At 40.5% G+C, this 13418-nt stretch overlaps 1 protein-coding gene across 1 annotated transcript in view; it reads left to right on the top strand.

Annotated features, from left to right (window-relative positions):
• The window catches only part of LOC109965179 (E3 ubiquitin-protein ligase TRIM39-like), an 18005-nt gene extending 5027 nt beyond the window's left edge, over nucleotides 1-12978 (top strand). Inside the window, exons 2-11 of the mRNA XM_020608988.1 lie at nucleotides 1346-1889; nucleotides 4985-5165; nucleotides 6283-6378; nucleotides 7524-7613; nucleotides 7739-7882; nucleotides 8349-8496; nucleotides 8841-8885; nucleotides 9241-9267; nucleotides 9388-9563; nucleotides 11586-12978. Of these exons, the coding sequence (XP_020464644.1) occupies nucleotides 1357-1889; nucleotides 4985-5165; nucleotides 6283-6378; nucleotides 7524-7613; nucleotides 7739-7882; nucleotides 8349-8496; nucleotides 8841-8885; nucleotides 9241-9267; nucleotides 9388-9563; nucleotides 11586-11954 (1809 nt within the window). The 5' untranslated portion in view covers nucleotides 1346-1356 and the 3' untranslated portion in view covers nucleotides 11955-12978. The remainder of the gene's footprint in view (nucleotides 1-1345; nucleotides 1890-4984; nucleotides 5166-6282; nucleotides 6379-7523; nucleotides 7614-7738; nucleotides 7883-8348; nucleotides 8497-8840; nucleotides 8886-9240; nucleotides 9268-9387; nucleotides 9564-11585) is intronic.
• The last annotated feature ends 440 nt before the right edge of the window (nucleotides 12979-13418 follow it).

Consider the following 13418-nt stretch of genomic DNA (forward strand, 5'->3'; position numbering starts at 1 on the left):
CCAGCCAGGTCCTGTACCCCCTCCCTATAGGCTGACTCATCGTTGTCGCTGATGAGGCCGATCACCGTGTTGTCATCTGCAAACTTGATGATGGTGTGATCAGCAAAGACAGTTAACTGAAAATCCAGATCCTCCCACAAGTACAGTACAGGGCTCAGCACACAGCCCTGTGGTACACCGGTGTTGAGGATAATGATGGAGGAGCAAGTGTTGTCTGACCTAACATGCTGAGGCCTTTTGGTCAGAAAGTCCAGAATCCAGTTGCAGACGAAGGTGCTGATGCCCAGTTTGCCAAGTTTGGTGGTTAACTTGGAGGGGATGACCGTGTTAAATGCTGAGCTGATGTCCACGAACAGCATTCTTGCATAAGTGTTGTTGTCCAGGTGTCTTGAGTGCAGAGTGCAGTGCTATGGATACTGCATCCTCTATGCTCCTATTCCTGCGGTAGGCAAATTGGTGGGGGTCCAGTGTGGGTGGGAGACAGGTCATCAGGTGTGCCAGGACCAGGCACTCGAAGCACTTCATGACGATGGGTGTGAGTGCTACAGGGCAACTGTACTTTACTGTACTGTACTCATTAAAATGCTACTTTAATGAGTATGTCACATCCAGCGTTACTGTCATCTCCCAGTTGTGGGTAATAAGTAATTCTTAAAAACAGATTTACATTATTTTATTCTATGCCAAATAAATTTAGAAGTAGGACGGTCCACATCACTGACACAGTGGCACAGACCAAAAGCACAGCATGTGTGGCACATAGCATCCCACATGCACTTCAAGCAAGGCTTGAAGTGCATGTGGCATGTGAAGTGCATGAGCTTACAGAAACACTTTGGAGCAGGGAAACTATTTCCACATCTCAGACAAATAGTACATGAGCAAGGAATTACTGGCTATGCATGACATGCATGTATATGCACAGTGTATCCAACCTCTGGTTATACAAACTACACACACTTCAAATAGAACTGTGTGTTCAGTAGTAACAGACATTCCTCTGTTTCTATTAGGTAACAGAAACAGAAGAATATTATATTTGAAGAAATACAAATATTGCATTTCATTTTTAGTTAGATCTATAAAAAAGAGCAAGAGAAAAATGGAAAATGTAAAACTATAATACCTTTTATTTGTATTACAATGTAATTTGGCATTAAAGAAAACTTACAAAAATGTCTGTGTAAACTGTCAATGACAGTTTCTGAGAAAGAAAGAAAATTGGAATTGGCCAGAATTGAAATTGGCAGGTGAGACTTTAAAAAAACAGAAATCGGAATAAGTCAAGAAAATTATAATCTGTGCAACCCTAATTTCTTTCTAATGGAAACAACATCTCTTACAGTTTAACACTGGATGACTATGGCGCTGCCTGCAGCTTTTCTGTCTGAAGACCAATTCACCTGCTCCATCTGTCTGGAGGTGTTCAACAACCCAGTCTCAACACCATGCGGCCACAGCTTCTGTCAGGCCTGCATCTCCTCCTACTGGAACGGAGATGGAGGGGCTGCAAAGTCTTACCAGTGTCCCCTCTGCAAGGAGACCTTCCGCAAGCGACCCGAGCTCCATATCAACAGAACTCTGAAGGAAATCACTGAGCAGTTCAAGCAGATGTCCAGTGCTGATGTAAGACATGATGGAGGTGCAGGGAAGAATTCCAACTCACATTCGCCTCTGATCCCAAGACAAGGGGAGATGCCAGAGAGCATCTTTACTGAGTTGAAGTCCCGTTTTCAGCAGCTGCAGACCCCCGGCTCGCCTCGCACCACACAACCCCGTCCCACTGACCCACAGCTTCAATGTCCCAATCAGGTCACTGCTTCTGTGGCCTTCCAGAATCAGACCAGTGAGCAGGACGACCTACCTCCACCCTACTTACCTTCCCGCAGGTACCAAACTCTACTCCCTGGACTAAATTCAAATGGGTTTCATTCAACCACATCTTTAATACAACATGAAAAGGATAATACTAAACATCTAAGAGATGGGACTGAGTAAATGTAGCATAATAATGCTATAAGAAACATGAATGAGTTTATGGTCTTGTGTTCCAAAAGTGGAATGTGGGAGCTTGCCAATGTTCCCTATGGAGCCTGTATGAAAAGGCCCGACAGAACAGATCATTTATCAAATTTTCAACTATTACTTTTAAAGTGTCCATGGCAAGCTGAAAAAACTTAGAAAAAATCAACTGGACTTAGATCAGGCTCCATAGGGAACATTGTTTTTTTCAGTTTACTATGACCTGGATGACTGAGAATCTGCACAGACATGTTTAACCTTGGGTACCTCTAGATTAGCTTGAGACCCCTTATAATAGTTTGTAATTGTTTCAGAATCAGAGAGCCAAAAAGCCTCTTCCTAAAAACGAGAGGATACTTAAGGCCCGACAGAACAGATCATTTATCAAATTTTCAACTATTACTTTTAAAGTGTCCATGGCAAGCTGAAAAAACTTAGAAAAAATCAACTGGACTGAGAGGTGAAACATCTTCAACCTAGAAATCTAAGTCCAGTTGATTTTTTCTAAGTTTTTTCAGCAGTTTACTATGACCTGGATGACTGAGAATCTGCACAGACATGTTTAACCTTGGGTACCTCTAGATTAGCTTGAGACCCCTTATAAGAGTTTGTAATTGTTTCAGAATCAGAGAGCCAAAAAGCCTCTTCCTAAAAACGAGAGGATACTTCGTGAACGCACGCAACTCCTGCTGCCAGTGTTGTGTTGCAAGTGGACAGCACAATGAACTGTGACAGCATTAATTATTAGAATTTCTCCTTAGGTCATGTCTAAGAAGAGAATTTGCCGTTGTAACATTGTAAACAAGTCAAAAAACAAGGAAACGCATGCCATAGGTTCATTAATGGGTGTCAAATATATCATTTTTTGTCAGGGTAGCACTACTGCTTAGGTGAAACCTGAATGTGAGCAGCACATTTCAAACACTGATTACATCCATCCATCCATCCATTTTCTAAACCGCCTAGTCCCAAACGGGGTCACGGGGGGCTAGAGCCAATCCCAGCCAGCTGTGGGCAAAAGGCGGGGTACACCCTGGACAGGTCGCCAGTCCATCGCAGGGCTAACACACAGACAAACAACCAAAACTGATTACATTAGGTTTTAATATTGCTTGTGTACAAGTGGAAACTTTGACCTCATGGTGAAAAGAGGAAAGGTGGGAGGTTAAAAGCATTAAGATTTCATTTACTGGACATGAGTAATATCCACAAGGAATTTCAGTTTGGTAACTTTTATATTCTAAGGCCCAAAGTATTGGAACAACACCATTACTTTAGTTTTATATATAATTACATAAAAAAAAATTTTGTTAACATTTTAAGAGAAATGTTTGCGGGGGAAATGTTGATGTTGCTGCATTTGATACTGCCACTAAGAGTCACAAACGTTAGAAACTTTCATATCCTTCCCATAGGCTCTTCACCTAAAACCTCCAGCCATTCATTTATTAGCTATAGTGCTTTTCCTGCAGAGGGCACTGGAGCCAATCCCAGCTGACACTGGATGAGAGGCAGGGTGCATCCTGGACAGGTCACCAATCTATCACAGGGCGGACACTTATAGACAAATAACCACACACTCACATTCACTCCTATGGGCAATTTAGAGTCACCAGTCAACCTAAGCTGCATGTGTTTGAACTGTGGGATGAAGCTGGAGTACCCGGAGAGAACCCACGCAGGCACAAGGAAAACATCACCCAAAATGTTTCTGAGCTAATTTGATTTTTCTCTCATTCATTTTGCTGTATTAGGTTTAATTTTTGGTGTGTTTCATTTGTGGCCACCACATATACTCACAGCTTGATGTGGGCCTGAGATACTGTATTTAAGCCGATGTAGGAATAGGGCACTGAACATTGTCAGAGAGCCCTCACATTCCCAGCACAAACCTATTGAAAGGCTGCCATCAGGCAAAATGCACCAATGCTAAAAGCAGAACTACCAGGCTGCTTAACAGTTTCCTTCCACAAGCGGTTAGATTGCTGAACGGTTGATCTGGAACATGCACTCCTAGTGCACCTTAATGGCAGTCACACTGACTGAACACTTTAAATCATAAGCCAATTAAACTTGACACTTTATTAATGTGATCGTTTAATTGCATTGTTATTTTAATGTTAATTTACTGATTTGTTTTAGGGATGTGTGTGTTATATTTATTCTGGATCCTGAAGAAATGCTCTCTCATTTTGCCTGCACTACTTGTATCTACAACAAATGACAATGTTTGATCTGATTTGATTTATTCAGGTTCACAACATGAGTGTAAACGCTGAGCTTTAAAGCAGCTCTAGTTTTACGTGAACAGTAGTCAAATGAATATGTGGAATGTGTAAGGGATCACGTGCAGTGGCAAACTTAGTCTCTTGTCTCCTGGTTGTGCAGTGTGACATTAAAACATTTTATCTTTCAGCTGCAGCATTACTGTTTCAGTCCATAGCTCCCAAACAGAGATAACAGGATAGTGACTAGTGGACTAGTCTAGGTTGTCAGAAACACAACTGAATGCTAATAATGCTTTCAAATCAAATCAAATCAAATTTTATTTGTATAGCGCCAAATCACAACAAAAGTCATCTCAGGACACTTTACAGAGTAAGGTCTAGACCTTACTGTTGGTGCTTTGTGTTTTTAGATGTGTAACATGGCAACTGTTTCCTGACTCGGTAACTATAAAACATTAAAAGGCCATAATACTATGTATGAAATGTGTGTGTATAATCTTCAGCTTGTTGTGAAGCCATTTAAGTCATTTAAGATGTAATTAGTGTTGATATCCTGTTTTGTACTTCATACAATGCACGTACAATACATACATTTCTGGTTCCAGTGTAAACAAACAAGAATAACCATGTACTTAGAATAGGAAACACAAATGTTTACACAGCAAAAGCTCTGTTCTATTTGAAGAAATCAACTTCAATGCCAGTGTCATGACTTTCATTTAATGGTACAACAGGTACACTCTAAGTGGTCCAAGTGAATCTTCCTCCAATCTGCCCCTGTGTCCCATCCACCTGAGAGGTCTGGAGTACTTCTGTCGTACTGACAACATCTGTGTGTGCAGCTCCTGTGTGGAGACAGCAGAGCATCGAGGACACAGTGTCATTCCTGCCAAGAGGGAATGGCACATCAAGAAGGTACAAACATGTACAAAGGTTTTGGCCCCTTAGGCAAATTCCATATGTTGTTGAATGTAACAAATACTTCATGAACTTAAAAAATGCAGAAAAGATGGCATAAACAAAACTTTGGGTACCCAACTAAATCAGGAACCCTGCCTATGGATATCTTTTATCATTAATTCCCCATTATTTTTGTCACCATGGAGATTCTAATGTCGAAAAGCTTGTATATCCCATAGACTTGTGTGAGCATAGGCTTCAGGGTTAGGACAAGCTTTGTAGTGGTTATACAATATAGTTGATAATACACAATTAAATGTGCCATGTAATGGGAGAGCATTCAGATGGAGGCTCGGTATACAAATTAAATGATGTTGACCCATTATTTGACCCCAAAGAGGGGGGTGTCAGGCCATGCTGACTTATACTGTATCTTCAGAACCCCACAATAAGCAACACCATTTTCCAGACCTAACCTACCCTTAACACAAAGCGTCACTGAACCCTATCCTCACTCAAGCAAAGAACAGATATGTGGCTTGACACACAGCACCTGCATTGTGTTAGCTCGGGTTAAGCAGTAGCTGGTCCAACTGGCTTGTAATAGCAGTCACCTCTGAGCTCAACTGTCCAACTACTGACACTGTTCTACCAAGATTGTCTAACAGAAGAAGACTATTAACAATTCCAGTGAGTCTGTAACTATATTATCACCCACACCAATAAAAGTTCTGTGTGGGGGTTGGAGTGAAGGAAAGTCTACAGGGTCATCAGATAGGCCCCCTCTCACTAACTGGTTTTTCATTGAGTTGGGCCCACAACACTGAGAAAGCTCAACAGTGTCTTCTGGCTTCCCAGGACCAGAACACACACCCACACCCACACACCCAGCACAACCCTTCAACAGTATCTACTTGATACTCTGTCAACCCCTTCAAACAACAATCAGTAACTAACAACAGCAATCTAACAACAATCATCCAGTATCTGCTGTCTTGATTATCACCCTAACAAACCAGCCAAAACTCCTCTTTATTTTAGCTGGCTAGTAGGCCTAAAGCCTGCCTCGTGGATCAAACATAGACACTGTTACGTGAAGCCTAACCAAAACTGTGTTTTTTATCTTCTCCAGTCCCAGTTAGGAATTACTGAGGTAGAGATGAAAGACCTCATCTGTGAGAGAGAGAGGAAAGTGGAGGAAATAAAAAACTCCTTACAACAGATACAGGTGAGTTTTCAGTCTGCACTGAGGTAGTCTTCAGGTTCAGTCCTAGTTTACGTTTGTAGAGACAGGTAAGAATTAGCACTCTGATTCATGCCTGAATGCCCATCCTGACAACTAGAGAGGAGATCAGGCTGTTTGAAGTGTATCAGTACACTCTGAACAGAGCAAACTTACTATCAACCATCTGGCATTCTGCAGGATCCTGAATATATCTGGCAGTGTGGTACAGTGGTGGCCAACTAAGGCAAGCAACGTTTACCACAAGGCTCACATGTATCACTGAAAAACTGTATTAAAGATGATAATGTGAAATATCACTTGATCATTTGATTTTGTTGATCAAACATTTTACACATTCTCAGGGCTTGTCTTGACTTTAGAGACAGAGAAAGAACCTACATACGTATGTAGTGTACATTTTACATTTGAACTAAATGGAAGTGATTTTATGTTGATTGTTAGGTCCGTTGATATGCTGGTGCTGCTAGAAATGGCAGGCCTCCCGATTAAAACTCACCTGCCTCCCAAGACACCGTATCAGTGGTTTGTCCCTCACTTGTAAATATCCAGTGCCAGTGTTATTTACCTCTAAGACTTCAGCTTGGCAGTGCTCTACAGTGGAGATCAGCTTGGAAAACACACAAACAGCTCCATCTGTCTCTCTCTCAGCTGCAGCCTGAGTAGAAGATGAACAGTAACAGATGTGGGTTTAAACAGTGTTTAATGTCACCCACCGGAAGTCTGTAAAACTGACAAGTTTGATGAACTCCTGGGGAAATTGTGGGGCAGACGAAGGATACGTTCATTTTTGTGTGGTACAGTGGTGGCCAACTAAGGCAAGCAACGTTTACCACAAGGCTCACATGTATCACTGAAAAACTGTATTAAAGACGATAATGTGGACCTACTTTTTGTTGCTATTAAAACATAGTGAAGCTTAGGTAATTGTTACACCACATGTTGACTTTAAATTAAATCACATAAAAATATCACTTGATCATTTGATTTTGTAACAAAAATGAACGTATCCTTCGTCTGCCCCACAATTTCCCCAGGAGTTCATCAAACTTGTCAGTTTTACAGACTTCCGGTGGGTGACATTAAACACTGTTTAAACCCACATCTGTTACTGTTCATCTTCTACTCAGGCTGCAGCTGAGAGAGAGACAGATGGAGCTGTTTGTGTGTTTTCCAAGCTGATCTCCACTGTAGAGCACTGCCAAGCTGAAGTCTTAGAGGTAAATAACACTGGCACTGGATAGAGGGAGGGAACTTTTTCTGTTTTCACTAAAGTGAAAGCGCAAAGTCCAAGATTTTGAGGTGGATTAGCTAAGCACGGCATATGCTTCCTGTAACCCCCCAGATGATAGAGATGAACCGTCGAGTGGCTGAGCAAAGAGCTCAGAGTGTGCTGAGGGAGCTGGAGGAGGAGCTAGCTGAGCTGAAAAAGAGAAGTGCAGAAATGAACCAGCTGGCTGTGTCTGAAGACTACGTACTCTTTCTCAAGGTATGGATGAGTGAGTGCATCAGGACAAAACAACAGGATAATACAAAAATAAAGAATAACAAATACTGTGTAATGTATGTAGTTATGTACCCAGTAATTAATCCATTATGCTATCCATTGTTTCAATACTGTCATTAAATTTAGAAACATAGTGACTGACTGGAGTATATGTAACAATCAGTGCCCAGTGGTTTCCTTACTTCTTGTTCACAAGTGTACCAAACTTCATGATTGACATGTAAGCACTAAGGTTTTACAGAGTAATTAGTAAAGCAGTGTACCTGGGAGTCCTGGGACTGTGGGCATGAGGCCTTTTTGCATCAACTGGACCAGATCCAATATTAAGAATTTGTTTAATAATAAAGCATCACTTAGAGCAAATGACAAACATAATTACAATCAACAACAAATATTGGAAATCAGTTTGTTATTAAAAAACTTATGTATTTTTTCTCTCTTTCTGCAGACATTCCCTGCCCTGTCCATCCTTCCACAAGCTAAGGACTGGTCTGGTGTCTTTGTGTCATCTGAGCTGACCTCAGGCATGATTCTCAGGACTCTCAATCAAGTAATGGAGCACCTTCAGGGAGAGATGCAAAAACTGCCTGAAGTCTGTAAGTCTTCATTCAGACCGACTGTGAAACTGGATAGTCCAGTAAAGATGTTGAATTTAAGGGAAACATTCTACAGGTGTAAAATTAAAACATCCTCCAAAACTGCAACTTGTAATCAAGATTGAAAATGATTCAATAATATCCCGTCAAGCCTTTACAACCAAACTGACCTGTACTGGTGGATTTTTGCTACTGTGGCAAAGGACAAATATTACATTTATTTGAACTAAGTCTCTTGCCTTTCTGTTGCTATGTTCTGATGATTCTATGTTCAATAATAAAGGCTGAAGTGTACAAGATTAGTAGGATGGTCTAAAAGAAGCATTCTCTTCTTGTATTAACAGGCCAGAGATCCTTGCTGGACCAATCAGTAGCCAGGCCCAATCCAAGTAAGGTTCTAATTTGCTAACGGCACAAAATGCTGTTTATTTTAAGTTTATTTCTGATCCAGTTCCGTTAAATTAATCATCAAGGGGGGCGACAGTGGTACAGTGGGCAGAGCAGTTGTCTCCCAACCAGGTTCAAATCTTGGTGCCTGTAGTCCATATGTCAAAGTGTCCTTAGCCAAAACACTGAACCCCACAAATTGCCCGTGATGGTGGCGCATATGCACGCAGCGGCCCAGGGCCCCTCAGCTCCAAACAAAATTTCGTTGGATGTGTCACAATGAAAATAAAATAATGCTTCTTTAAAATATATAAAAGTATACACTTATTTTGAAAATGTATAATTTTTTCTCTACAGAGATAAGGAGGATTCAAGAATATGCAGGTGAGTCTTTCAAAACATTTCTGTTTTTGTAGTCTGTTGTTATTTACATTCAGTTTTCAATGTAACTCTTCAATTGATTAGTTTAACCACCAGACATCACTCTCTCTCTCAATCTGACAGCCGACATCACTTTAGACCCCTACACATCACACCCACGTCTCATCATCTCAGTAGACGGGAAACAGGTGCACTGTGGTGAGCGCCATCAGCAGGTGCCGGACAACCCAGAGCGCTTTGACCGGGTGGTGTGTGTGCTGGCCCGCCAGGGCTTCAGCATCGGACAACATTACTGGGAGGTAGGTGGACACATTTTGAAGCTGTGCAACTGTTTAAATGATACAGCTCTTATTATTTGTATTTAAGAAAAGTGCAGGCTTGCATCAGTGTGTGAGGGATAACATCAGCAGAGTTGGGGAAGCTACTTTGAAAGCATAGTTTTCAAGCTGCCAGTTACTTCACACTAGATGAAGCTGAACTACAGCAAAGCTACCCTAGGGTGAAATCTAGTTTGATTAATTAAAGCTACTGAGACAAAGTTGTTCAAACTACTTTAAGCAATGTGGGCTTTACAAAAGGAATTTTTATATTTTTGTTGTCTTATCTGACTACAGCATCCATCCATCTATTATCCACCCTGGACAGGTCGCCAGTCTATCACAGGACATATAGATAAACAACCACACACACTCACACTCACTCCTATGAGTGACTTAGAGTCGCCAGTCAAACCTAAGCTGCGTGTCTTTGAACTGTGGGACTTGTGGAGTTATTTTAAACTCAGCGAAGCAGGGAGAACATGCAAACTCCGCACAGAAAGGGCCTGGGTCAGCCGAGGGTTTAACCCTGAACTTTCATGCTGGGAGGTGACAGAGCTAACCACCGCACCACCATGCTGCCAATATAGTAAAGCATTATTATTATTATTATTACTGCAACTACTACTTGAATCACTATGCAAATATAACTGTAGTTGAGTTATCAGCAAGCCACTACAGAATGTAGTTGCACTACTATCTTAATTCCATGTAGTTCACTACTCCCCAACACTGAGCATCAGCACACACATCTCCAAAAATGTTCACAACATTTGAGGCTTAAGAATGTAAAAGATCAGATCAGATTTTCACCATTTGTGTAATCAGCATATGTTCATCTGTATTTGCTGAGCTGGTGAACCAGTAGTCAGTGGTGGAAAGTAACTAATGTACATTTACTCAATTACTGTACCTAAGTACAATTTTGAGGTATCTATACTTCATACATTGACTTCACTACAATTTAGAGGCACATATTTGTACACCATTATATTTATTTTATAACTTTAGCTACTAGTTACTTTTCAGAACCATATTAATACAAAAATACAGTAATCATAATAATTCATTGAAAGTGGAAAGTTCACAAGCTACCCAGCAATAATTCAAATTAAAAATATATAAGCCAGTTAAAACCAGCTGCAACACTGAATGTGATGTGCACAGTAATGTAACAGTAGTTATAGTACAGTAATATGATATATATTCAATTGAAATGTGCTATTCTGTATAATGATGACTTTTATTTTTAGTACTTTAAGCATGTTTTGATGCCAATACTTTTGTACTCTTATTTACATAAAGGATCTGAGTACTTTTTCCACCACTGCCAGTAGTGAAGGCCAGCTGCTTTACATGACATTACAAAAACTCAAGCAATGCTATCATCACAGTACTGAAAATCCTGTCTGCTGACTTGGGTAGTAATTTTCTAACGTAGCTTGCACCCTCTGCTGTCAGACCAGGGAAACACAAGTATATAGTTATACAATAGGATAAAGTGAAATGCATCCAAGCAGTATGTGAATATTCCATAAAGAAGTTACAGTATATGTTTTCTGGCATTCTTTTTATCGATTCAAAAAATCACCACAAGCATGGTTAAGACTACATTAGATCAGATAACATCACAGACCATTTCTTCATTGATAAAATAGCTCTTATTTAGAAATGAATCTATTTTTGGTTTTCAGAATTATTTAACTCTGTTTATTTTTTGTGAATGATTTGATGCCTAGTGTTCTTTAAGGAAGCACATAAGTGTTGTATAGCTGCCTAAAATACTGAACAGCTACGTGAACAGATTCAAATTTGCAAGAGATTGTAAACTACAGTATGCGGCCAAATGAAAGAAATTCCATCGTCTTGACACTTTCATTATCTCATGTCCTGCATTTAATACAAGAACAACATGAAGCCTATATATGACCTTACTCTAGGTCTAACGTTAGGTGGAAAGTTTGCACTCATTGCTGTAAACTAAACCACATTCCTCTCTTCCAGGTAGAGGTGGGAGAAAAGACTGACTGGGACTTGGGCATAGCAAGCCATTCTGTCAATCGTAAAGGCAAAATCAATGTAAGTCCTGCGCATGGTTACTGGTTTCTGAGCCTGCGGGATGGGACCGACTATACCTTCCGAACAGAACCCTCAACTAAACTGACAGTCAACCTGAGACCCTCGCGGATTGGAATCTTTGTGGACTGTGATAAGGGGCTGGTGTCTTTCTACAACGTGGAGGCCAGAGCGCTCATCTACACATTCACAGCTAGTTTTCCTCAAACTATCCGTCCATTCTTCAGCCCCTGTACTAATAAATCAGGAAGAAATGGGGCTCCACTAATCATTTGCCCTGTTCCAGTGACAGAATGAAATCAGCCAACAGTTTAGGAAAATGTTTATTACTGAGAAAGCAACACACTTCCATGTATGCTGGAGGAAGACAAAGATCTACACACATACCTCTGGTAATAAAATGCTTTTGGACTGAAAACATGAAAATAAAAACTAAAACCATAGCTAGCAGGCTATGATTTGTATTATACACTAGAAATCAAAATAATTTGATGGATGAAAATCATGAAGAGTTTGTCCCTGTTGGCTCGTGTGAATCTTATGAAAAAAATGTACTATGATTCTTACAAAGTCCAGTTGTATTAGACCTAATGGTTGAAATTATAATAATACGAGTCGTTTCAGGTGCACAAGTGAAATGGCACTAGAACGTCCTTTAATGTATTAAACTTTAGTGTGTGCCAAGAATACATGATGCATTCTTGGATTTTTTTACAGAATGAGAAACAACAGGCGACTCGATGTGGTCAGTTTGTAACCAAGTCTCAGTGTGTTTTTGGAGAATGATGATGAATTTTGTCAGTGTAAAATGCTGCTGTAAACACAGGGCTCTCCGGGTAGTTGTTGAAGCCATGTCTTTTTAAGGTTCACATGTATGTATGTATATCAGTCTTTACCTGTCATGCAATGGACTTTGAAACTTGTTTGTGCGTTAACAAACAATTACTCTGACATCCAAAAGGCACAAGGCAGTATAACCTTTCATTGTCTTTTTGGCCAGTAAAACAATGATCAGGGGATTTAACCTGATTATTGTTGCTAGGTCTTCATCAACTCCTGAAAATAATATCTGGATTTTTAGCTGCTATAGAGTATGGCTGACTTTGTTCTCCAGAGCTGTTATGTTGTTAAATGTTGAATATATTAATGTAATAGTAGTTTTTTTACAGGACATATTCAAGTACTCACTCCTTAATTCAACCATGGACACTTGTGAAACGAATGAACAAACTAATTAACCAGACCAGCTCAAAAAATCCCTAAGAGGAAGCAGGTGCAACTTACACTGATTGTCATGATGAACAGCTGTTTAGGGTGGAGCATTTGAATAATATATTCTTCATCAGATCAGAATGCCTCAATACAAACATGTCTTGAACAGTGTGTAAATAAAATTGTTTCTCAAAAGTAGCAGTCCATGTGTTAATTTGTGTGGGGGAGAGAGGTAGGGAGTTGCCCCATACTGGTTCTATAAACTAACTTAACTCAGCTATGATTCAGTGGTTAGCTCTGTCACCTCCCAGCATAAAGGTTCATGGTTCAAGCCTGGGCTGACCCGATGCCTTTCTGTGCAGAGTCTGCATGTTATCCCTGTGCTTGGATGGGTTCTCTCCGGCTTCTTTCCACAGTCCAAAGACATGCAGCTTAGGTTGACTGGTGACTCTAAATTGCCACTAGGAGTGAATGTGAGTGTGGTTGTTTGTCTACATGTCAGGCCTGTGATAGACTGGTGACCTGTCCAGGGTGGACCCCGCCTCTCAC

Source organism: Monopterus albus, unplaced genomic scaffold (genome assembly GCF_001952655.1).
Source record: "Monopterus albus unplaced genomic scaffold, M_albus_1.0 scaffold97.1, whole genome shotgun sequence".
Taxonomy (NCBI): domain Eukaryota; kingdom Metazoa; phylum Chordata; class Actinopteri; order Synbranchiformes; family Synbranchidae; genus Monopterus; species Monopterus albus.